This window comes from Pterocles gutturalis, unplaced genomic scaffold (genome assembly GCF_000699245.1).
Source record: "Pterocles gutturalis isolate BGI_N339 unplaced genomic scaffold, ASM69924v1 scaffold4049, whole genome shotgun sequence".
Classification (NCBI taxonomy): domain Eukaryota; kingdom Metazoa; phylum Chordata; class Aves; order Pterocliformes; family Pteroclidae; genus Pterocles; species Pterocles gutturalis.
The window spans coordinates 74,020-100,182 of NW_010130639.1; the positions used below are offsets into that span (position 1 = coordinate 74,020).

Genomic DNA, 26,163 nt, shown 5'->3' on the forward strand with positions numbered 1-26,163 from the left:
GTTGGCGGCCCTGCATATGGCGGGGGGGTTGAAACTAGATGATCACTATGGTCCTTTTCAACCCAGGCCATTCTGTGATTCTATGATTCTGTGAAACACCTGACCTTTTTTCTGAGTATTGTTTTACCAAGGAACAAAGACACCCAAGGCAACATTGCTCCAAGAAGGCGCTTAAGCAGCTGTATCTGGGTTATCATAGCAGCCTCTGGCTGTTAAAACGGCAATAGGCAGACAAAATCAACTGCCCGTGGCAGTCTTGATGCTGTGTCTGAGGCTTACCCTCTCTCATTAAAAGCAAGAGGATTCCTGTTTCTGTATTGGTACTGGAGGGAAGCACGCTGCCTCGCTGCCTTTGATAGCACAGTGACCCCACCTCCATTATCTGAGATGTTGGGCTCATATTGGACAGTAGCTTTCATAAGCCTAATAGAAGTACTTAACATTTAATAACTTTGCTGAATTGTAACCTAATTGTTTCACATATAGCTTATGTGTGAATTTAACTACATGGAAGGCTTAAAATGTCTGCATTATTCAGCCATTAGGGTCATTGGGAACAAAGATAATGAGATGGTTTTTATTTACCAAAACCTTTAACTCAAGCTAAGTGGCAGATTTACTTCAAAATAGTCAGAAATTTTATTCCTTCCTAAAGACAAAATGCTTTTACATCTTTTTTTTTCTACAAAACTCCCACAGATGTTTTAAGTGAAACACAGAACCAAAGTGGAAAGCCTGCTATAAAGAAGTATGTGGAAAACAGCTTAGCAGGGCAGTGTAACTGTTGGTTTCCTTTCTTCCCTTTCTACTTTTCACTCAATAGTTGGGGCAGTGTATTTCTTTTACCATTGCACTGACAGCTGATGTTCAGTTTTGTGTAATTTGTTGTCTGCTTTTGCACTGTTCACTTATGTAAAAGGTATCCTCATTTAGCAACTTAAAGATTAATTTATGTTGGTGGCATTGGGGTTTTACATCTTTCTGCATAAATGGACTGCCTCAAATGCTGCATTGATATAATGCAATAGTGCTTATATTTGATAGTTACATCAAGTCTGTCACTGCTATACAGACATCTATCCTAGATTTTTGCAAAAACAAGCCCATTTTCAGATGATAGCTTCCTTTTGATTTAGCTCTCATTTATGTCACAAATTGTGTAGTTTCTAGTTAGCAGAACAAATTCACATGACTTAATTGAGATAGGTCTGTAATGACAGATGGATTCACATAAGCAATAAGTACTTTTTCTCAAGTTATATTCTTGTATATATTAAATAGATTTCTTATACCATTTAGCAGTTTACACTCCTCATCACACTTGCACTGGCACGGGCTGTGGAAGCTTACTGCTTTCTTCATAGTTACACATACACACACAAAAACATACACATATATATGCATGTTGTGAGAAAAACAAGTAGCTAAATTGCCAGGGCTGCATCTATTTATTTGAATTCCAGCTCTTCCAAGCTAAGTAACATGTTGTTTGCTCCATCTGAGGGAAATTCTTAGCTTACTCTTCTTGCTGTGCATTGGCAGCTCTTGATTTCAGTCACATGTAAAGGGATTGTTATATAAATGCATACCCATATGAATGCCTGGCAGAAGTTACAGCCAAAAATTTATGGTATGCTGCTGTCTTTGAAGAGTGTCAGGCAGATTGTTAAGCTTACTGAGTTGGAAAGGAAGGGAGGGAAAACAGTACCTTTCCTACTGTTTCTTTCAGGCTAAACCCCTTTCCTGAGTTTTTCTGTTGACAAGATGGGTGTCAGGCACTGAGAAACTATGGAAAAGTCCCTGTTAAGACAACCTCCCAGACCCACTTCATACTGTTCATCATTCAAACCGCATTACCAGGAGGGGGGAGGGGAAAACATCAAAATTATTCTTTCTATACACACCTTTCTATGAAGACCAGTGCTGTGACTTGCTTGTGAATCCTCTGATCTCCCCATGCAGGCAGCAGCTGGATCATTGCCCCCTATTTCATTCCCAGAGCTCCTCTCTGAATTTTCTGTGAAAGTTTATGTGACCGTTATAATGAAGCATGAGCACCTGTTATTTCCTTCCACTTATTTTGCAAGGGTTAATTATCCAGCTCTTTTACATTTTGGGAAAATGGAAGCAAAGGAATTAGGACTGATAAAACAATCCACCACTGTGAACCTCAAAAACATATTATGTGCAATAAATTAGGATGCACTTACTTTCCAGAAACTTAAAAGTGATACAGGACAGTTGGCTCACTGCTGTCTTGGACTAGGTAATGACAAGACTCCTCCTCCACGTAAAGTACATTATGTAGAGGATATTCCCCTTTCAGTGTTTTACTGCCTGCTTGTCTGTTACTTTGTCTAACATACACTGTAATTTTCACATTTATTGCAGGCAACTTCTCAAAAAACTCATGCTAAATCATCATGCTAAACCAGATGATTACCAGTTTTCTTTTCCCCAAAATTAATATTTTATTACAATTTCCTAGTGCACCTGAGTGAGCCCATTATTCTTGATATTACATAAACTGACAAATGAAAGCAACTTGTATTGACAGACCCTTATTGAACAAAACTACTCAAGAAGAACCATCAGGGAGCAATTGTTCATATTGAAACTCAACTACAATTATGGTACTCCAATAATGAGAAAAGTAACTTCTATTTTTTTTCACTTAGTGCATTTTTCCCTAGTCTGGATTCCAGCACCTAAACTGCTCTATTTTTTGTTAAATGACAGTTGCTTTCTTGGTGACTAACAATTTGATTCTTGTATTGCATATGCATTTTCTAGGATATCAGAGCCAAATGGCTCTTCCAGTTTATTCTTTCCAGCCTCAGTGCTATTTCACTGACATGTCTAGCCTTTAAACCCTACAACTAATACATAATGGCATGTATTTTCTGAGAGTAGAAGTTCAAATGTGAATTTTTCCATTAGGCAGGCACAAAGTACTTCACAGCCAAAATATGGATGACCAGTAAGTAACATGAATAGTGAGAGAAACTTTTTTTGTGTGCTGGTCCATTAGGGTATAACTTGAACTGTAGAACTGGGATTAAGCTCTGAGTGTAGGATGTGATGAAAGGAGGTCTTCGTTCTCCACCCTTGCTAAATGACTCATTTCATGCTCAGATGACTGTCGTAAACAATTCCAAACATTTTAGCCCTAGAAGTTCTGAAAAAATTATCTGCATATGTGGTCATTTTTGCATAATCTGACTTCAGAAAATGTAGGTAATTTATTGTGACAAGTATGTGAATTGAAGCAAGTTGTTGTTCATTACTAACAGAAGCAGAAAGACAGGAAGAGGAGAGCTGGAGAAAGCTGATGGATACACACATAAACATATTTGTAAATAACCTACACACAGTTATTCTTTGTTCCATGATGAAGAGAAAAAAAAAAATCTTAACTTCCTTTTTAGCCTAGCAGTAAAGCATTGGATGTGAAAGCAGATTCAGAACTGTTAGACCTTTTGTGACATGGGAGACAGGGAATAGTTAACTCAAATAATGTTTAGGGTTTTTTGGTCTGTTTTGAGTAGAAAGCCTTTCTGAAATTCAACTTGCTGAAGTACCATTCCCAGGCCCAAATACTGTGTATGGAAAATAATCTGCCTAGCTCTGAATTGTACACACTGTTATTTCACAAGCCTGTTTAGGTGCCTTTTATGGTTGGTGAAGACTAGACAATTCTGGACTGACTCATATGACCTGTTTATGATGCATAGTTAGGAAAATTTGTCTTTTATGACGCATAGTTAGGAAAATCTGTCTCCTTCCTTTGAAATGCCTTTTTCTTTCTCAGAAAAAAATCTAGATATTGCTAGCTCTGGAGATGTCTCCACAGTTATGGAGTTAAGTTATGAGAGATGAATGATTTTGGTTTTCTTCATCACGTGTCAATGAGTTTCCATATTTTTCTTATTTCTTCAAGATGTATATGCTTATCTAAAGAACTCTGTATCTACAGTTTGCTGCTTGACCCAGCTTCATTGTAAGGCTTGGCTTTTGTTCATGATCAAAATCAGAGTTGAAGGGAGAAGCTTGAGAATGTGTGCCTTCATGTCCTGAAGGTACAAAACCTCAAAGAGAAATTAAAAAAAAAAAAAATCTCATGAGGTCACAAAAATATCACAATGTTAGGTCCAGTGCATCATTTATTTGTTGGAGCCCTGACTCGTGATGTTTTGTTTTCTTAATTTTGGATTTAGCAACTCACACATGTTACAACCAAAGCTTCCTTTGTGGATTTCAGAAACTTCAGGAGTATTGATGTGTGGCCTCCACTGCTGCTTGAAATGAGAAATGATGCCTTTCTCATGAGCAGAAAGCAGCAAGATAGTCATAAACAATGAAGGACAAAGTTGTGGCTCATCAGTTTTGTATATCTCAGATGTTTAAAGTTTATGTAGACTAAAGGGAAATAGGAGGAAAATGTGTGCTCAAATAGTAAATGAAAAAAATACATAAAACATATTCTAAAGTGTGAGACATGTCAGAATCTTACAAAGATCACAATCAGGCATAGTAATTAATAATCAAAAAATGCCCTGACATTTCAGAATAAAATTTAAAAAATACCTTAACCGTGTCATTATACTTATGAAAGTGCAAAAAGATATTTTACAGTAACCTTATGTACGCAATTTTTCATTTTGCTCATTTGCAAATTTCTGTTGTAGTTTACAGCTTCTAAATATAACACACCTATGATAATGGGTAAATTCACAACAGAGATTAAATAAGCTTTGTTTCTTAAGTCCCGTAAGTACCTGTTATCTATCATAGCATACTGAATATTGATGAAGTGCAGAAGCCCATGCTACACAGACGTAATTTTGTTTCAACTGTTTTACATGCTCTAGGGTCAATAGGGGAAGTGATCCTTGATGCAGTCAGACTCTGTGGAGTAATTTTGAACCAAAGAACATGCCTTGCTCTTTCCACAGAGGATGTAGAGTGGTGTGAACACTGAAAATGTTAAGAGTAACTTAAGGGTGAAATGTCATTAGATTAAGTGAAACATCCTGAAATTCAGTTATAAAAAAAAAGTGAGGTGAATTGTTTTGGTTAATCTAACTGGACAAAAGTATCTCTCTTAAACTGAATCTGAACAGAATCTGTTATTTATTATAGTTTTTTTTTTTTTACTGTTCTTTGCTTCAGTGCTAAAGTGAAAGTGCTGGAATTTTTAGGGTTCTAAGTCAAATTTCAAGCAATATAAATCTTATTCCAGAATCAGTTCTATTAAAAGCTTACCTTTCCTTCTCACACCCTGAACATAATTAAATGTAAACTGAGTGGACAAATTTTTTGTGTCTGGTCATTAACAAATTGCTTATTCTTGCAAAGAAACTAGTCTAGTCTACATTGTCCCTCCTAGTTATACACTGATAAAGACTGCCTTTAATGCTGGGATTTGTTGGTTTAAAATGGGACGATATAACCTAGCATTTGAGATAGGATGGTCAAAAATGCAATCCTTGAGCTCTGTTTGTTGTTCTGATTTGTGATTTTGTCATCTCTTAAAACCTCTTTCAAGTCAGTATAAGGTGGTCATTATCAGGCACGGAGGTGACAGAATGGTTCCAGGGTACATGACCAAGATTTTGATGTAAACGTCAGCTGTTGTAAGGATCTGTGGAAGTTCTTGGGCAACTGCCATAATTCAGATTATTTTTTAAGGTACATCAGTTTATCCCAAGGGCCCACGCTGGCACTACCCTCTCAGGATCAGGGGAACATGAAGACGATACAAAGCCTCTTTGTGCACACTTTCTGCAGATACGATGGTTCCCACAGCTTTTTATTGAAGGCTGAGGACTTGGTTTTTGTGATACCTCAGCCAAGTGACTTTGCCTCATCTTCTTTTTTCACTATACATAGCATGGATTTATATGTTTACAGACTAGTGTTTGAAAAATAGTGTAAGAATCTCAAATTAGATGCATTAGATGTACTTAGAATGGTTCATGCAGCAGCTTTCAGAGCTCGTCTACAAACACACCAGCTCTTGTTCCCCTCCATGGGTGTATCTGAATACTAATAAGCCATCTTGCCCTAATGATGAAGGTGTTTCTTTTTTATTTCTGCTTATAATATTCATGTAAATATAAGCAGAAGGAATAAAACATAATTTTTTCATCCTTATTGTATTTGTAATGCTAAAAGAAAGAGATAATACAAATAACCAACTGAAATACTAGGGCCTGAGGAGTGAGGCCCTGAATCAAAGTTGACCTCTAGATGAACCTCACAACCTAACAATGTATCTGATATGTATAATATTGATCACATATGCAATGTATTACCTTATGAATATATGGCAATTTATAAAAGCTTTTGTTGTAACGCTTATAGACCATTGCTGTAACGCTTGCTGTAAGATAGTAGTTGTGTAACAGCAGCCCCACTTGCCAAAAAGGAGATAAACCTATCTCAAACCTTCAAACAGACCTCTACATAACAGAATGTGACACGGTGGTGACAGGCTTTGTTGAGAGAGACGTAATCAAAGATAACCAGGTACCTTTACTTCTTAACTTTTTTTGGGTTCTGGACAAACACGGGAAAAAGTTAACAAGGAAAAAAAACTACACCAGATTTTTTTTGCATCTTAAGATATAAAGTTGTTTATTTAACTGTATAAAAGCGGGGACCATTTACAGGGAAATTTGGAAGCCTCATCTAAACAGTGGACACACTGTATAGAGATTTCCCAGTTGCTGGGAAGTGTTCTCCAAATCCTTGGTGTAACCAGGCTCCCCAGTGACTGTGATGATGGTAATGTATTATTAGGGCAATTGGTGATGTATCTTTCTTAATCACTATCACTAACTCTATGTAGTAATGATTAGGTGCATTACCTTATTTTATGCTTGGTATAGTAGTTCGCTTATTATTTTGCTGCTTTACCTTATCTTGCTTTAATTAATTTTCACTGTATTATTTTCCTCATTATCACTAAACATAAGTAAAAATAAGCTTACTTTTTTTTTAATTTGGTTCCTGTGTCCTTTGTGCTAACCGCATCCATTGGCAAAACATCAACCCAACACATGGAAACTTGAAGAAATGCAAATTTTTTTAATGATATATGGCTGGAAATTATAAATGCAGAAAATATCAAAATTTGGGCCAATTATTTTATTTCTGTGGTTTAATTTTAGCCACTCTTTCTCCCTCACCTACCCAACCTCCAACTAGTGACAAACAACTACTTGTTCTGCTTTTACTCTCGACTGCAATCCGTTTGCTTCTCTCGTGGAAGGACAAGAACAAGAAAACAAATAATGTGAAAAGTGCAACTGCTTTCTCTTTACAGTCCCACTTTTCTTTCCTCAAAACTTTCCAGAATATCTTTTGTAGGCACGCTGGAGGATTGGTGTGGATTAGGGATTGCAGAAGCAGCATGCTGGAGACTGCTAAAACTTCTATCATCCAAAGCACATTGTCCCTTTGTCATATGAAAAACAGGAGGAGTGTTCACAGTGCTTGTTGTTGCAGGAGGGGTAAGCCAGAAGATTTGAGAAGGTATTTTAGAAGAATACATGTAGGCTTTTCCTGGCTACCAAATCATACCAACATGCATAAATTCTTACCAGTGGGTTACCAGGCAGTCATTGTAAAAGTATTCAATATAAAATTAGAGATAAACAGCTCAAAGAACAATATTTTCATATTGGGTTGATACAGTAAATCTTCTTCAACTCGTAGTGACACCTATATGACCCTAGTTTGCCAAATAATAGACAGCAACTTATGCTCATTCATGTGTTTTGTATTTTTATCAACTGATTTTGCAAAGATATCTTCCCTTGATTAAACTAACTTAACTAGTGAAAAGTGTTACACGGGTACAGGAATTCACCACCTCCCATTGGCAGGCAGGTGTTTATCACACGTAACAGTGACTTGGGAAGACAAACGCCATCACTCCAAACATCCCACCCCTTCCCGCTTCTTCCCCCAGCTGTATATGCTGAGCATGACACCCCATGGTGTGGAATATCCCTTTGCTCAGCTGGGGTCAGCTGTCCCAGCTGTGTCCCATCACAATTTCTTGTGGACCCGCAGCCTGCTTGCTGGTGGGGTGGTGTGAGAAGCAGGAAAGGCCTGGACTCTGTGTGAGCACTGCTCAGCAGTGACTAAAACATCCCTGTGGTATCAACACTGTTTCCAGCACAAATCCAAAACATAGCCCCACACTAGCTACTATGAAGAAAATTAACTCTATCCCAGCCAAAACCAGCACAAGCACTAATAGCGAGGTACATAGGCTGTATCTATGTGATTTTCTGTAACAGCAGGATGTATATATGTTAGTGCTGTCCTGTTTGCAACTGTGACTTCTGAAGTCTGAAGAAGGGGTTTGGAGCTACAGCTTCTATTTTTTGAGGCTTCTTGGAACACAGGTTTTAGTCTGACACCTTCTGTAAGTCAGTAATGCAAGTGGGATGGCTTGCAGCAAAATTCCCATTGGCTTCATGTGTATTGTGATGTGGGCTAACAATGCAAAACCTGGCAGAATTTTTTTCAATTGCTTTTTGCATAATCATTTCTTTTCTTCCTTTTTTCCTCCATTGGCTTTTGTGTTATGGTAAAATCTATTTTTTTTTCATTATTTGCTGAAAATAGTTCTCTGATGCATACAGCTGCATCATTATTAGCAGCAGGAGTGAAGAGGCTGCAGTGCCACAGCAAGTGGTTCTCCTATTGGAAGCAATATGTAAGGAATTCCTAGTGTGAGACCTAGGAATGCCTTCCAAGCCCTGGGCATTTCAGAGAGGGGCACAGGGTTTTACTGTGGGTGCTTTGCATGCTGTTAGAGTGCTGAAAGGCCCAGTGCTACCTGAGGGAGTGCCTGTATGATTTGCTCTGTTAGTCTTATCTCTTAAGCTTTAGCAGGAGGCAAGTTAGTGGGAAACCAAAAGCAGAGCATGTCTTTGGAGTGAAAAAATGCCTGGTAAGGAGGTGATTTTCTGAGACACATGAATTCTGACCTGCAGAAGTGATAGAGCAGTATTTTCTTATATGATTTAGAGAACTGATTTAAACCTTTGCTATTTTAGGTGGAAGAATAAGTATCCTTTGTTTATGTTAACAGATATATTCCCATAATGGGTATTAAAGACTTCATTGTAAGTAAAGACTGGAGAAATGAGCATGTACTAACTGTATTCTTTCTGGAGGATTAATCTTACATACAAAATTCATTAAAGTGGCTTTGCTGCATTATTTAAAATGACAACAGGAGACAACTAGCTGAATATTTTGTCATTGATATGACACTTCAAGTTCTCCTCCTTACTCATCACTCTTCCACTCACTATAATTACACACTATCAAAATCTTGTGTTGTGGAAAAAATAGAAAGAGAACTAAAAATATATATGGCATGAGTTTTAGATATAATTGCTATCTTACATTATTCTGCAATGTATGGCTTTCATTTTTCTTTTTTGCATTTCTGCTTATTAAAAAATGTCAAGCAGATTGATCAATGGCAAATACAAAATTTTAACATATTCTGAGATGCGATGACATCAATACAGAGTCGTTGTCATTTATGCTAGTTTTATTTGAATGGCATTGCAGCACAGCTGGGTGGGAGAATTCTGCTGAAGAACTTTCTTAGGGAATGAAACCCACCTTGTCAAAACCAGTCAGCCTCTTGTCACAAGGTAGTATTTGCATCAAAACAATTAATAACCCCTGCACCTTCTACAGATTCATCTAGGTTCTGAGTAATGAAATTCATGTCCTTTTCCTGCATCATGCCAAGCACTGATACTGCTCTTGTGTGTTCAGTGTGACTTCTGAGATGGTGGGAATCTAAAATGGATCTGCAGAGTTACTCCATGTGCAGGGAGGGGAAGCTGCTTTAGCCAATATCCCACTCATGTGTCTGTAGTGGGAACATTTATAGTTTCACAGAAATTGTGAAAACAGTGAATGTGGCTATAGTATCAGTATATGTCATACATAAATACAATTATAATTTCATATTGTTACCTTGAGTACGGAGTAAAATGATAAATCTGTTACACTAAGGCACTGCAAATGTTAAATGTGATATACATAGTGTGTAAAATCCATATTTGGGGTTTCACCTGTTGCCTCAGAACACTTCACGTTATTCCTCTACTTTAAAAGTCTATTTTCTCACAGTACTCCTTACTCCAGCACTGCTGGGTATCTAAAACTGCTGCAGGAATGATTTGTTTGACTGATTTGATCACTGAATCCATCTTTAAACCTTTTTATATTTTGTCCTTCTCCAATTCAAACATGAAAGTTTTTGCTCTCTTCCAGCAGCATCTGCAGCTTTTAGCTCCTAGGTGCTCTTGACCTCTGTTCTTTATTCCATGTCCTCAGCCCAGGCTGACACCCTTTTCAGTGTCCTTTTTCGATGCCTTCTTTTACGTAGATCTTGACTGTAAAATTAACCCAGTACTTCTTCAAATACTTCTCCAATGCCTATGCCTGTATCTGTGTGAAAACACTCACCTGAACTGGTCAAGTCTTTAAACTACAGTTTAGGTGTCCAGCTGTCTGGTAAGGTGCACCGATGCCACAGACGGGACTTGTCATCCGTCACAGGAGTGCCTTCTGGTGCATGCTCTCTTGCCTGGACAGAGTTCCCTGGGGCTACACGTGAGCTCCCACAGGTGCTCTCGTAGCAGGCTCATACAGCGCTGGCACAGCTGCCTCTGTGCTGCAGCCTGTGCCACCCTTCTCAATCCCAACTGCTTTCCTGACTCCCATCTGTATCGCCTTCTACTGCTGCTTATCCTTAAACTTGTTTTTTCAAGTAAAGATGTCCATGTTTCATATGTGTAAGCAATCATAAATATAGGAAAATAATTCAATGCCTTCCAGAATTACATTAGCCCACGATAAAATAAAGATTGCTTCTCCCTCTCAAACACTCCTCTGCCCCCTCTCTTTTATTCATTCTTCTCCTTATATTGAGGATGAAGAATTAATCTTTCTTAGTACCATGAGAGCAACATGGATTTTCATAATCTAAGTAATAGGTTTTTTTTCTTTTCTTTTCTGTCTAGAGGCAAATATTATGCTAGTTTAGAAATCTCCTAGTATTCTTTTTCAAAGTCAATTTTTTAGTCCTCTTTAAAACAAAAGCAGTACCCTGTGTTTGTACGGGGTTCAGCACAGACCTTAATCTTTTCTGGACTCAATTTGTACCACAGTATAAAGAATAATGTCTGCTCTAAAAGGCAACTAATGTTGACTAATGTCATCCATAGCTTTTTGTCTTACCAAGAACTTTGTTCTATACAAGCCCTGGGTTAGCTGCCACCCACTGACACTTTGGAGGTTAGGCATCCCAGACTGTGCTCTGTCACATGTAGAGTACCAGAAGTAGATCTGTGCTTTCAGAGTTTGCTTCCCACATCTGGAACTGCTGGAGTGCAATGGCTACACACATCAGAATCTGTGTTTTTCACAGGGGACAGTCCAGTCTCTCCTGCTGCCTGCCTTTGGTGACTCAGTCTCTGAACTGAGATGTCCAATGTTGGATTCTCTCCTTGGATGTGCCAGAGTCAGCTGCTCATGCTCATGTCTCAGCCAGCTTCTCCACAGCCAATTGCTAGTCCCATTCCTTCAGCCATTTGTGAAATGAAAAGTGTTCATGCAATGCAAACACACAGTGGAATCACTCAAGTGCCTCTAGAGGGTACTGAGCTAGGGAAGATAATACAGCATTGTGTATCAGTAACAAAATGCAGCCTGCTTGGGTATACTATACTCACTAGATGGAGGGTGCCACTTGATTTTCTGAACCTGTTGTTGCTACCACACCTTTGAAATCAATATGTATCCTACATTTCCTAACACTTGATGTACTTAACATCTGTAAAATGTTTAGAGATCCTTGAATGAAATTTGCAAACCTATAAAATTATTGGAAAAGAATTGTTTTCTGGGAATAGAACCAGTGTGTTACCGCTTTGATAATAAATGTACCCACTGGGATCTGCTGTGTAGCAGAGTTTTTTACTATATCTTCAAGCAATCAAAACAGTAGATGTGACATTTTTGATCTATAGGTACTCCAAAGACAAATACTATGCTGACTAAAAGGCTCACTGTATTGCCTGTCACAGTCCAGCTGGGAATACAAAAATGTCGTCAGTGATACATTAAACATGCAGCCAAAATAGGATGGCTTTTATCAAGTGGTGGTGCACTAAAAGAGGATTATTTGAGATGTTAGTGCTAGAATCCAGATTTAAGATTTTTGTTAAAGGTAGTCAAATGATGGAGCTGGGTTCATTCTTGTGGTGTCTTGACACAATCTTGCATCAGGTTCATTTGAGATTCAGGTAGGATGGCGAGTGATACAGACTGAGTCTGTGAGAAGCTATCAGCCTAAGTGACTAAATCTATTGTTCATCAAAATTCCTGAATACTTAATGAATGATATGCTGATCTTCCAATATGCAGCAAGCCATTTGAAGACAAACACTGCTAATTTTGGTGTATTTACCTCTGCTATCATTGGAAGAGCTGGTCTTGTGTTAAGGCATATCATTTCAAGTGATTAATGGAATGCATTGAGCAGTTTAAAAAGTCATAAACATTATCCAGTTGTAAATACTGAGATCTCTTTTTCAAATCAACAGATAAATGCATATAGATATATTTCATAGTCACTTTAGCCTTGAAATTCATACTGTTGGTTTGTGCAAAATGAAGTACAGGTTGTTGGGGGGTTTTTGGAGAGGGAAATATTTTATGAGAGAACATAGAATTAAAAATTGCTTTTACAAAATAAGTGTGAAAATAATCAGAAATTCGCTAGGGAACTTCACAAAATAGCTTCTGGAAAGGGTAGAGTGCCAAAGGATTACTATCAGGAAACTATAAGGGCACTGTTTGGAAGCTCAGTAGCTTTGTTTGTCATTCTCTTCAAATGCAAATCTTCCATAAGGGTGTTTTAGTTGTTGATTTACCCAGCAAGAGGAATTTCTGGGTAACTTATGCCTGACCAAATATACCATCTGAAAGCCAGCTTTACACCCCTGTTTATTGTAACATGCTGTTGTCTGCAACAATTTAGAAATTACTACTTGCTTGAGAGGGTTCTGTATATAGTAAGATCCTTTAGTGTCAGGCTGCTGTTTGTTTACTTCTCTAGATTTCACATGGAGATGTCAGCCCCTTGACAGTAAGCAAAGGTAAAGGTAAATGAATCTAGGTCATTCATGTGCTTGTAACTAAAGAGACTAGGCTATACAACTGGTCATCATTAGCAAGCTGAAGAAAACATTAATTTTTAAAATGCTGTCATTTCTAAGAATTTTTAAATGGTGTATCATTTAAGCTTATCATGCAAAACCAGGGTATAACCAATGGATGCAGATGAATATAAATTGATTTGGTGGCAGATGCAGATCTGCAGCTGAGACCAAAGTTTCAACTTGAAAAACAAAAGAAGCTGGTAATTCTTCACATTTCAGAAAGGCTAGCCAAAAAGACTGTTAAGGCACCTGAGAATTTTCACAGAGAAAAAAATGTACTACCATGCAAACATTATTCATTGAGGACCTAAACATGAGGTTGAATACAGAAAGAATCTCAAATTTTATGAGAACAAATGAGAGACTATTGTAAGGAACTCCAGAAAGACCAGACTAAACTATGTGAATGGGCATCACCAGGGTACACGGAACTACAAGTCGACATGCTGGGATGAATTAAGTTCACTTTTCTAAGTTCAAGTTTAGCTGCAACAGCTCAGGAGAAATACCTGTCTGTGGCTTATTGTATATTGCAGACAGTTTAATAAACACTTCCACGGTTAACCAAGCTGAAGAGAAAGTTAGGCTGTACAGAAATGGACAATTCTGCTGGAACGATCATAATGCCCTTCTATGATATCTCACCCTGAACATCTCATCCCCTCATCCAAATAAAACACAAACATGATCTGAGAGGCGGAGAAAAAAAAAAAAAAGTAGTGAAAGAGGCTTCCTTTGGGTTTGAAAAATATTGGAACAGTTAGCATTGTATTGAGAAAGTGCAATGGGCAGGCTCGTGGTGTCACCCCAGTTTCCCACAGACCCCAAGAGAGATGGGAATTCTCAGGGAAATAGAAGTTTACCATTTTAAGACTTTTTACCTCCTTCCCAATCTTACTAACATACTTATTCATGACATTAGTTTTGCATATATTAGAATGGCTCCTTTGTAATATTAACAATGCTAAAAAACTTCTTGCTGCATAGCCTGATTAGCATGCTAATTGGGCCTCTCCTGCCAAGCAGTTCTAGAGTGTTAGTTCATTCCTGGGTATCAACAGTGAAATGGTATTTAGTTAAATACCCAATTTAAAAGTTTATTTTCAGTTTTGGATGTTATTTTAAGAAATAAATGTAACATGTTTTTCTACTTCAATTTGGATATGATCCCACCCTAGAACCATACAGGAAAGTTGTGCTAGTTGAGCAAAACTTTGATTTGAGTAACATTGTGTATATGTTATGTATGTACAAACACATGAATTCAGAGTTTCACTGGATTATACACACCCAAAAAATACACCAAACCTAGGAGAGCTTTTTTTGTGACGTCCTCTTGTATCTGTCTATCTGTATGCCCCTAAATCGTTGTGATATTTTTCCTTGAGAGGAAAATTATGGTACTGAGCTTGTCACTTCTTGGGCATGGCTTATGAATTTTTTTTTCCTTAACTCAAATATATTCCAAAATTTTTTACAGCAAGTGGTGCTATTTGAAAGTAGCAGGCTCTCCTTTGATCCTTTTTAAGGGGAGAATACACTGTAATGAATAATGCACATTCAGCTAATCCAGTACCAAAAAAAAGAAGAACAAAAAAGATAAAATATAATTCTTAGATAATAACATAGGGAATTGTGTTTGAGATATAAATGAGGATTTTGAAAATGGGTAACATATTGAACTACTGTGAATAATCTGTGCATAACAGTTGGAATTATAAAAGCCCCATATTATGTCTGTAATCCTAATGTTTCTTTGCTGTTTTGCAGGCAGACCAGTAATGATTGTAGTTGAATACATGGAGAATGGATCCCTTGACTCCTTTCTGCGGGTGAGGTGCCATTTTCTGATGACATTTGAATAAGACGCCATTCTAGTTTAAGATTTTAAATCATTTATCATAAATTAACTTCTACATAATGTTATTCATTGATTTTTAGTGAAGAATAGAAGCATTTTCCCCAGGGTACATTTCTAAGGTACAGTGATACATTAGAGCATGGCTGGAAAAAAAAGAAAATTTAAACTTAAGAATATAATTGGTTTCTTCTACCAAAGTTGTCCCCATATTTAGCAAAATGTATTTCAAATAGTATTTTTATGAAGGAAAAGATAAATTGAAGCACAAATGCCTAGCCTTATGGAAGTGGTTCATTTTTCTCAATCGCCTTCAGAAATACTTTGTTATGATTTTTTTGGTTGGCAAAGTGTAGAATAGACCCAGTAATTGATTTATAATTTTTATAGTTACTTGCAATTGACAAATTGAATTAGAAAACAGTTCACGGGTGAAATGTCCTGGCATTAATTAACCCCCAAAGGTCACTAATAAACTTTAAAGAAGGACTACAGAAAGCATGAATATTTTGGCACAATTATATTTAATTTTTCTTAGAAAAGTAAAAGGAAATGATGACCCCCCCCAATCTAAACTTATCCTAAAATAGTCTCTTTGTTAACAGAACCCCTGGAAATGCCCCAGAGGCCCACTGACATAAGACCCTGTGTGAATAATTTGATTGTCAAGATTTCAAATTTTTTTAAAAAAGTAAATGTCAGCCCTTACTAGCCCACTATGTTGCCATTGCCATCTTGCAGAATGGTAAAGCTGAGGTTGTAAGCAAGGTTGTAGCTAAGGGTAGGAGGACTATGAGTTTTTATGAATTTGTTTGAAAGGGTATCCCAAGTGCAAAGGAGAGGTGTTCAACATGGAGCTGTGAAAATATTTGCGTGAAAATCTGGATGGTGGTGATTCAAGGATGCTTTGGTAGCAGGAAAAAGGAACTGCTAAGAGAAAAGTGTGAATTAATAGGAAGGAAAAAACAGCCAACACTTTAGAAAGATGACTTTCTAATCAGAGAGAGGAAGAGACAGCAGGTTGAGAAAAGAGGTATCCACAAGAGAAGAACATTTGGAACAGAGAACATCACAGCCATTATCTTAGATATTTCTAGACACTGTTTCTCACTTCCTTTTACTTTTGATTATTCCATAGTATTTTTTCTCTAACATTTCTTGTTGTCCTCTTCACCAACTCTCCCAAATAATTTTTTATTTTCCTTTGTCAAGACACATGACAGATATCTTCTATGTATTTCAGAAACACACTAGCAGCATAGTTTCTGATGAGAATTTGCTGATCTCTAAAAATCAAGTTATTTTTTTGGAGATTTTGATATCATCAAGTTCTTAGAAACTGGGTGGATTTTAAAAATCACCCCCCTTGCCTTTCTGGCTCATCTCTCTATCCATCTGCAGCAGACAGACTGCCACTGATTTGAGTACTTGAGGCTTCCTTGGTCTATAATTTCTCAGCTGTGCCCCAGGAAGACTTGGCTGGGCCTGAAACTCTGCTCCGTGCATATGCCTGTGTGTGTGCAGAATTTCACAGAAGATAATAAAACCAAATACTGAAATAATTCATGAGAGAAAATTGCCTTTCTCAGAATTGCACTAGTATGGTATCTATATTTAAATTATTCTTCACATGCATTTATCAGAATAGTTACTACTTATTAGGATACTTTAATAGAAACTGACATCAGCAAAATTATGATATTATTGTGAAGCGATGCTTCTCACATTGCATCAGATATATTTGTAGGCAAAGATGCCAAGGGGAAATATGACCTAATCATTTCTGCAGTGAGCTTCCATGCGTATTATTTTACAGTTCCAATTCACACTTCAGATATGGTTTATTCTTCTACAATGCTTTTTAAAAGGACTTTAGATAATATTCAGCATCCCAAAGCACTGCAGATATATCATTAGCATTTCTGTTAATAATTAGCAGAGCAAATGGCTGCAAAGTAACCTATTATTTAAAAAAAAAAAATCTATCTGCTTCATTAATAGTAGTTGTTTCCTGCAGATATGAGTCTACACTTTTAAAAGCTTTTGTGAAGATACAAAGAAGCAGAGAGGGTTTATCTTTAGCAATCCTAATGAAAAGTGTTCAGTGAATATAACAATTCTTATGTGGTGAGATTTGGAAGGGCTTATAAAATTGTCTGTCTGTCTTATTATTTGAAGGAATCTCTTGTTACAGTACAAAGTGTTTTTACAGAGAAGGGAAAAAAAATCCATTTCTCGCCATAAGAAATGTTTTTCCCCACACTGAAATCTGCAAAAATTAACTAGCATATCCCTCCAACCTGTCCTTCTTCAAAAGCCTGCAAAAATGGGTCAATCTTACAATTTCGAAGTGAGACTCTGTGGTGAACCATGTGAGGGTATTCCAGAAGAAAGACTACTTCATGGAAGACATTTGCCTTCCCTCCCTTGCACACCCTTGGTGGGGGATATTAGCTTTCATGCTAGTACGACTTGTGCCACAAATCATAAGCTCCAAGTAAAACTCCCCTTGACCCCAAAACCCTAAAATTTTAATAGCCTTTACTTCCTTGGTTTATAGTTTATAGTTTATAGGTAGGGAAATAAAGCACCGTGATGTTAAGTGATCTGCATAGTACTGTGCACAAAGTGTATAGCAGAGAATAGAAATTAAATCAGTTCCCCTGAATCCTAGGGCAGCAGTTTACACTCATCCTTCATCTTATTTAGTGCTGTATTTTGGTTGCAGTTATGTGACCAAGTCCCCAAACCAGTGGCTTTCTTTGCTATTTGTATTAATTAAAGAGCAAGCTCAGCTAGATTATGTCTTCCCTGCCCCACAAAAATATCCTGTATACTGGCTGCTAACTTTGCGTTTTGGGGTAAAAAATCTGGTATGCATTTGCAATATGAAGATGCTTTAGATGTATTCTTAGCGGAAAGGCATCAGCTAATTAGAACCAATTCTGTAAGATGACGGTAATTAATTACCACAGTTGTGCACCATCAGACATCCTAAATTACTGGAGACACTTGACACTACTTTCATCAGAAATCCAGCATTATTTTTGCAATTATATAAAACTCATTGCACAAGATGAAACTCAGTTATCTTTTTTTTTTCACATAAGACTGAAGAATGTAAGTTAATCATCCCACAAAAGTATGCCTGAAATTTGCTGTCAGTGAAATGGTCACTTGACCAGAAATAAGGTACATGTGACTTCATTTTTGGTAACACTTCGAAAGATTTCTCTGAAAAAGGATATGAGCTTCCAGCTTAGTATTTCTTCAGGGGCTAGAGGCTCTTCTTTCAGTATTACTCCAACAGTTGCCAGATAGAAATAATCTGTGCTTGGAAAGAAAGTGGCTAATATTTCAGCTTGGGAATTGAGGAGATCCAGGTACAATTCCCTGATACCATCTTCACACACAGACTTTGAATGGGACACGTTGTCTTAATGTTGCAGCCACTTGCCTGTGTCATAGAGATATTAGCAATCACTTATTCTGCAAGCATATGAGGAAAATACCAAACACATGAAGAGTTGAAAGGGCAGTTATCTGCACTGATAGAAAGATGTACTTAGTAATAAGATAGGATAGTTGCAGTCAGGTTTGTTTGCTGAGGCGGATATAGACTGTAGAAGACATGACGAGAAAGACAACCAAGAGAGACACATAATAATAATTTTTAAAAAGGACTAAAAACCACAAACCTTTTTAGCAAGCAGTTTGCCACTGCTGTGGGTTTGAGATGCCTGTTCTGTGAGCACAGCCATGACCACGTAAACCACATGGGTATTGAACCGCTGCTTGGTGATCTTCCTACATGACGTAAATGCAATCCCGTTTTGCTGAGGGAAAAGAGCTGAGTGCCACATTGCACTCAAGCCCATGCAGCAGTTTGGAGGGTGACACAGTAATACAGCCTAGGTCTGAATCCCAGTTTCACTCCCTTGCTATTTTTGCTGGGCACCACAACATTTCCCTCAGTCTTGCCTGTCAGATGATTGCAATAATTCCTATAATAATCCTTTTCCCCAAGGTTTGTCATTTCACCCTGACACACCCTTCCCCCCTTAGCCCAATCTCTATGTAGATGCCTCAGAGACTTACAGAGCTATTGAAAGTTAAATCTCATCTACTGTTTTCTCAGCTCCATCAAAAGGGCCATTCTTGGCTAAAATAATTGTATTTAGCATCACATAGGGAGGAAAGGGGTGACTAGGAGGCTAGGTGGCTTGTATGTTTGGGGAGGATACTGCTTGTTGGGTTCAGCTGCACAGAATGATACCTGGAGAGCATCTGCTGGCAGTGGCCTGCACTCACCCTCCTCATGTATCGTTCAGTACAGGCATGGATTTGAACCACAGAAAAGGAACGCATCTAGAAGCTGACTTTTGGGGATGTTTGTTTGTGGTTGGCTGCATAGAGTCATGTAAAATGAAACAAAAAACTATCACCAGAGTGCTGTAACTTCTGTCAGTATTTTTCTGCCAGACTGTAGTCAGTGTTTTATTCCTGCTCAGCATCCAAGGTGTGCTAGCCAATAGTGGGCGCAGTGAGGCAAGCACCAGGGACACAGCAATATTAATCAGATGAGAACTCACGGTATTGTGGCAGATTCTGTAGCAGGCCTGATACTAAAATAGTCTATCAGCTGTATCCACTGCACTGTATAATGTTCACACTTCTTCATTAGGAAGGGAATGTGCACTCTCCAGGGATCAATGTGGGAAAGAAAGCTCCTCAGGATTTACAGCATTTTCCTTTAGCTACTGTGAAGAGATAGATGTTTAAGTTTGAGAGATGCTCCGGTCTTGCCTGTTTTGTGAATCTCTGAGCTGTAGGAGAAAGGGATTCACTTGCCTGGGGTAATTGAAGGGTTGTCTCGCTTTCTCCATTGTTACTGTTTGCAATAGCAATGCTCCTCTTCCCACCTAAAAACCTGTGACTGATATATTTCCTTTCACTTCGGAAAATTAAAATAATTGTAAAAAAAGTTAGATTTCTTTACAGGCATGCATAGTGGGTAAAAATGCTGTAAACTATATTTTGTTCTTCCAAAGAAAATATTTCCTAAAGATTCTATTAAAAATGTGCTCAACTGCCTTAGAGCACTAACTGCAGCAGACTGTGGAGTAAATGAAACCCTGGAACTCATCACCAAATTTTAATCCCTCGAGGCCTCTTAGCAGAGGCTAAGATAAGTGTAAAAATGTGTAAAAAAAAAAAAAAAGTTACTAGAAGGAGAAAATATTATGATATATTGCTCCTTGATGCAGTAATCGTTATGAAGTTATTCTCAGAGCAGCTTTGCTATCAGGCTCACCCTTTTTTCAACTAGAGATTAGATGCTGCCTCAGACACCTACATTTAGTGAGTTTGGGGAAAAGGGAGAAAATAGAAAAATGAAGACTTGTAGAAAGTTCTACAAAACGATGTTGTAATGTATATATTGTATATCAGTCTAACATGGGCTCACTAGACAGAGTCAGCTTTGGGGAAAAGAGGCCAGATGGCCTTTCCTAAGTTTAATGGTTCCTGTAATTATTTATCTGCATTCAGAGAGGCAACAGCATCAGAGCTCATAACTAATACTCCTTCTTTTGCTTTCACACGCAGCATTCATGTGCACTTTTATTTATTTGAGGCATGTTCCTTTCCTGGTAGGATAAAGGTGGTATTTTGCTTTCAAAAATGACTCTGTAAAGAAGAAAACCTGCACTGGAGACTGCTAGTACCAATATTTTTTTCTGAACAAAAAAAAATAGATTGATAAATTAGAAACTGAGTATGAATGTGTTACCTTAATAGTGAAATTATAAGCAGCATGTATTTTTGTGAGAATGTGTTGCTGTTGCTGATGCTACAGAGCCAACATCTGTTCTCAAGCAATGTTTTACCCTGCTAAATGGAGGTAGAAAACAGTCTTTCTGATAGTGCTGTGAGAAGTTCATTTAGAAATGCTGGGCATTTTTAGTCACTGTAGATATTCTTCCTACTGAGAGAGAAGAAATTTATTACAAACTGTCTTGTATTTGAAGCCAAAAATAATTTGATGGCTAATGAGGACATTTTCAGTGTGCTCTTTATCTTTGTGAATTTGTGGAGACTATGTAAGAAATCAGGAGATCAGAACAGGGCCAGTGTCATCCGTGTCTTTAAAGAGAAGGGAAAAGAGAAGCCAACAAATTACAGGCCAGTCAGCTTAATGTCAACTGCTGTAACATTTCTGGAACAAATTATCAAAAAAGTATTTATAAGCACCTTATTGATAACAGTGAGATAAGTATGAGTCAACATGGATTTGTCAAGAACAAATTATGTCAGTCTGGTTTCCTTTTGTAATAGGGAACAGGCTTTGTGGGTGTGGGAGAAGCAGTTGATATCATAAATCTTGACTTTAATAAGGCTTTAAAGCTCTCTCATATGAGATCCTTATGAGCAGCTAGAGTAATATGGTCTTCATTAAATTTCTGTTGACTGACATTGTACTGGCTACATACTGTGTGGAGAGAGCAGACTTTGGAGCAAAAATATATGAAGTAGGGTTGTTCTGTAGTCTGTGTTTCCCCATATATTCATTAACGTTCTGGATCTTGAGACTGCGACTAAACTTACAAAAATTTCAAGCAATGTATAGCCAAGTAAGAACACAGGCAGACAGACAGACAGAGATAGAATTTAAAATCATCACAACAAATTTAAGAAATAATTTAGTAACTAGTTTTAAAAACTACTTAGAAATAAGTAAGGACAAGGGCACAATACTCCACTGAGGCTGGAATAATCAGCTATAGAGGACAGAGAGTAACTGTTCAGAGAGAAGTCTGCTGGAAAAAATTACTCTATCGAGGTTGCAGTAGGTCAGGGGCATCATGTTGCTGTATCCCTTGCAAGGTCTGTGAAGTAACTTTTCCTCTCTGCTTCACATTGGTGAAGCAGAAAGCATGAGATTGTTTTTAACTCAGGCATTTCTGCTATACTGGTAAGGCAAATACTGAGACTTGGAAAGAGCAGAAAAAGGTTATGTTTTATGAAAAATCAGTCAAGCATGGCCTAGATTTGAAAGAGCACAAATTAAAAAAGGAAGGAATGAATGCTTGTGATCCAAGGGGAAAAACAGTTAAGGGAGGTGTTGCAGATGACTCTGAGGTTTGCTGAAAGAATGGAGCTGTTAAAGATAAGGAGGAGGTAAAATCTAGAGGGGTGGGGGGCTGGTTTTGTTTGGTGTTTTGTTGCAGGAGCAGGGGTTGTGGGGGTGGGACTTGTCTGGTTGTTTTGCAAAAGTTAGTCATAGGTGCTTTGTTCCAAATCCGAATTCTACAGTTAGCTAAAAAAAGTTGTCCATACAGGGTGTGAAGAGTATTAACTGTTTGCAACCAACTTAATAAATGTTGAGTCAAGTGAACATTTAGAATTATTAAATAAAATGCAAAACCCAAATCCCATGTGGCTTCATTACATAAAATATTGGATAGAGTTTGTGTCCTTCTTTTGTTGGAACAGGCTTAAAGTATTTAAGAACATTCTCTTTTGTCTCTCTTTGCTTAATTGTTTGATGGAAAGTTTCTATTTAAAATATCTGTCACTGTCATGTTTTGGACTCTTGGGGGAGGTTCCCCTTATTCTTTGGTAGGGGGCTGTGATGGGTAATTTCATAGGCCCGTAACAGGGGATGGCCTTTTGTAAAATGTCCGGTTATCACACTTGTGTCTTAACCCTCAGTTGAGTGTCATCTGCAGAACTAACTGCTTACAGGTGGCTTTGGTGGAGACAACAAAAGAAGGGGGTTGCTTATAGGTATGACATGGTTGCTTGGAGAGATCCGCCTCCAGATTTGCATGGGGAATTTAGAGACAAAAAGGCTCTAGAGCACTGACACAAGAGGAACAGTGAGAATGTTCAAGGGGAAAGGTTGCTATGAATCAGTCATAAATGGCTGGTTTCAAAGAAGTATCATTAAACATGCTTTGTTTGGAGGAGTGTGTGAGATGGCTGTGGTGTTTGGCCACTGATGGAAGCATGGCTCCTTAAACACAAGTGTTGCTGGGAAGTATGGCGAGGCTGTGAGGTGTTCTAGCTTACAGCATGCATTAGTATTTCAATTCCTACATTCTGATATGTTGGCTTAGAACAGCAGCTTCAAAACCTGACCATGTAGCAACCATGCATATCTTCCTTTTACCGTTTTCTTTCTGGCTTTTGCCCTGTTGTATTATAACCTGACATAGCAGTGCTGGTCAGTAACTGGTGAATGTTGCCTGTAATGCAGGTTTTCATATACTGCGGCACTTCGGCTTTTCTTCCAATTGAATTTATTGAAAGAATTCTTATTTGAAAGAATTTCAAGACACTATGCAAGTTCTACAAATTACAGAATCCATATTGTCTCTGCTTTTTCTGTTTGTGAAGTTTGTCTGTCTCCCTGATTGTACCCAATAGAGTTTAATTGAATAATAGTGACTTGAGGAACTATTTCCTCCAACTTCTTTATAGGCAAACAACTTTTTCAGTTTAGTAGCCTGTTAAACACACTAAATGACTTGCTATTTAAGAATGTACAATTTATTGATTTAAGTAGAGGTATGATATATATTATACCTAGGCAGGTCTTGGTCTAGTATTGCTTCATCTCAGAAGATAGATTAATAACATGATAAGGAAGTAACACCAAATTTCTCCATGTTTGGGGTTTTGTGGTTTGTTTGTTTGTTTGTTTGCGGGGGTTTTGGTAACCTTAATTACATCTGAGTACTAATTCCCTATTTCTTTAATTGTTTATATCCTGACTAGCCATATAAAGGCCTCAAATCATTGAATCATGATGGAAAAGCTGAAATACTTTACTGATCAGGGGTAAAGTTAAACATATCCATACAGTTCAGCCTGTTGCTTTGCTGAATCTAATGAATTTACTGAACTTGCTGTAAACTTCTCCTCTACAAAAATCATCATGCTTAAATGTATGAGCTAAGCAATAGAAATGTTCTGAATGCTGATCAGGACACTATTACTTGTCTGTAGCCCAATGCTGAAGGTGTTGAAAGAGAAAGTGGAAAGTCAACTTGCTTGCAGGGAAGAGTAATTTGTTTTTGTTTGGCTTTTCCTGCTAACATAAAAGCCTGGCTCACTGAATAATCCATGAGAAGATAAATGTCTGCCAGCTGAGGTCACAAAGATACTGCCGTAAGCAGTCTGCTGTAAATGGTTGATAGGGCAAACCTAAACCAGGCAAAGAGCCCATAATGAGATTTCTGTACAGGTACTCACTTAGTCCCCTCTGCCACATAATTCAGGAGCCATCTGATGTAGGAGGTACAGAAGCATTAACTTTTATGTTGCAGATGAGAAACTGAGGCCCACCAAGACTGACCAGATGGACAACTATTGTTAACACCGTAACTCTTATTTACATGTTCAAACCCAATAGATTTCAGCAACATTTTAATGCATTCATGAGTCTGAGCTTAACAGGCTTAGTCAGCCAAGAGGACTTTGGAAAAGACACATGACCCCTGAATCTCAGCCCACATCTCCTTTTTAATCTAGTGTTCAAAGACTATATAGTGTTAGATGCAGAACAGACCTGAGGTAAAGCCCCAAACATTTTCCACATTTGGTTTTGGGTTGTATTTTTTTTTAAGGAAAAAAGTGAGGTAACAGCAGTACGTCATGCAGATGATCAAGGCTGAGGCAATAAAAAGAGGGGGTTTTGTTCCCTGAGGCCATGGAGTAAGAGATGAAGAGAGGATTTTTCTGTGCATTGTCATTCTTGTATTAAAAAATAGCGTTCAAGGAAAATGTCCTTCATCATCAGTTACTAAGAACATTAAATGCTGTCAATAGAAAGATGGTGGAGCTTGTGAAAATCTGATAGAAAAGGGGGATCAACTGCACAACGAGAGATGGGATAGTTTGCACTGCTGATCAAGTTAAATACGTGAAAAAACAAGCTTGCATCAGGCAGATTGGCTGAATGGCTTACAAATATATTTTAAATATGAGTTGTAGTTAATATCACTAGTACGAAAGTAATGCAATTTAGCAGTGTTCTCTGAACTTGCATCTTTACTTGCAGAAGCATGATGGCCACTTCACAGTCATCCAGCTGGTTGGCATGCTGCGGGGGATTGCATCTGGCATGAAGTACCTCTCAGACATGGGTTATGTACACCGTGACCTGGCAGCCCGTAATATCTTGGTCAACAGTAACCTCATGTGTAAAGTCTCTGACTTTGGGTTGTCACGAGTGTTGGAGGACGATCCTGAAGCTGCTTACACAACAAGCGTAAGTTTTTCTTATCTAATTTGAACAGCTGATTGCCACGTGCCTCTTTTATTCCAGTTTCAGATTTGTCTGTGCCATAGGAATAGTAGTTTCAATTGGCTTTGTTCCATTCTCAGTCCATGTGGTTTAATAGCACTGCCAATGTGTTTTAGGAAAGTCGTTTTGATTTTTGGCTGTGTAAGGGTTGTGTAATAAACTTTGGCAAAAGTATTTTTTTTTTTAAGCAAATGTACGAGTATAAGTGGGAGAACTTTTCCATTCTTGTTTGAGGTTTTGTGTTTGGTTTTGGTGTTTTGGGGTTTTTTTCCACATCATTTCCCCTACTGCTAACTTGTGTTCATCTACAAAGCTATGTTTTTAAAATAGGGGAATGGGGGAGGAGACAATCTCACCAATTCCACTGTTGGAAGCATGGTGTCAAGCCTTGTATTCATAAATTAAAATTTTATTTTTATTTCACTCAAGCTCACCTTCTAACAGGATATGTAGGACCTCAATGATCTTTGAGGTCCTTTCCAGCCCTAACCATTCTATGATTCTATTTCTCTCAAGGTTTAAGTCTCATTTCATTAATACTTGAATTCCTTATGTGATGCAAGTAAATTGTTAGAGTGGAAAATGGAGTTGGGTTTGGTTTTGGTTTTGTTTTTTTTTTTTTTTGGGGGGGGGGGTGGTGGTGTTGGGAGGTCCACTAAAGTGAAAATTTCTTGAACATGAAGAAGCTTGTTCAAATTTGACTTAGAAGAAAAAAGTAA

At 37.8% G+C, this 26,163-nt stretch overlaps 1 protein-coding gene across 1 annotated transcript in view; it reads left to right on the forward strand.

Annotated features, from left to right (window-relative positions):
• Nucleotides 1–26,163, forward strand: part of EPHA6 (EPH receptor A6) — a gene marked incomplete at its 5' end in the record, with an annotated part of 137,629 nt that overhangs the window by 56,430 nt on the left and 55,036 nt on the right. Inside the window, 2 exons of the mRNA XM_010080284.1 lie at nucleotides 15,045–15,106; nucleotides 25,199–25,408. Coding sequence (XP_010078586.1) covers nucleotides 15,045–15,106; nucleotides 25,199–25,408 — 272 coding nt within the window. The remainder of the gene's footprint in view (nucleotides 1–15,044; nucleotides 15,107–25,198; nucleotides 25,409–26,163) is intronic.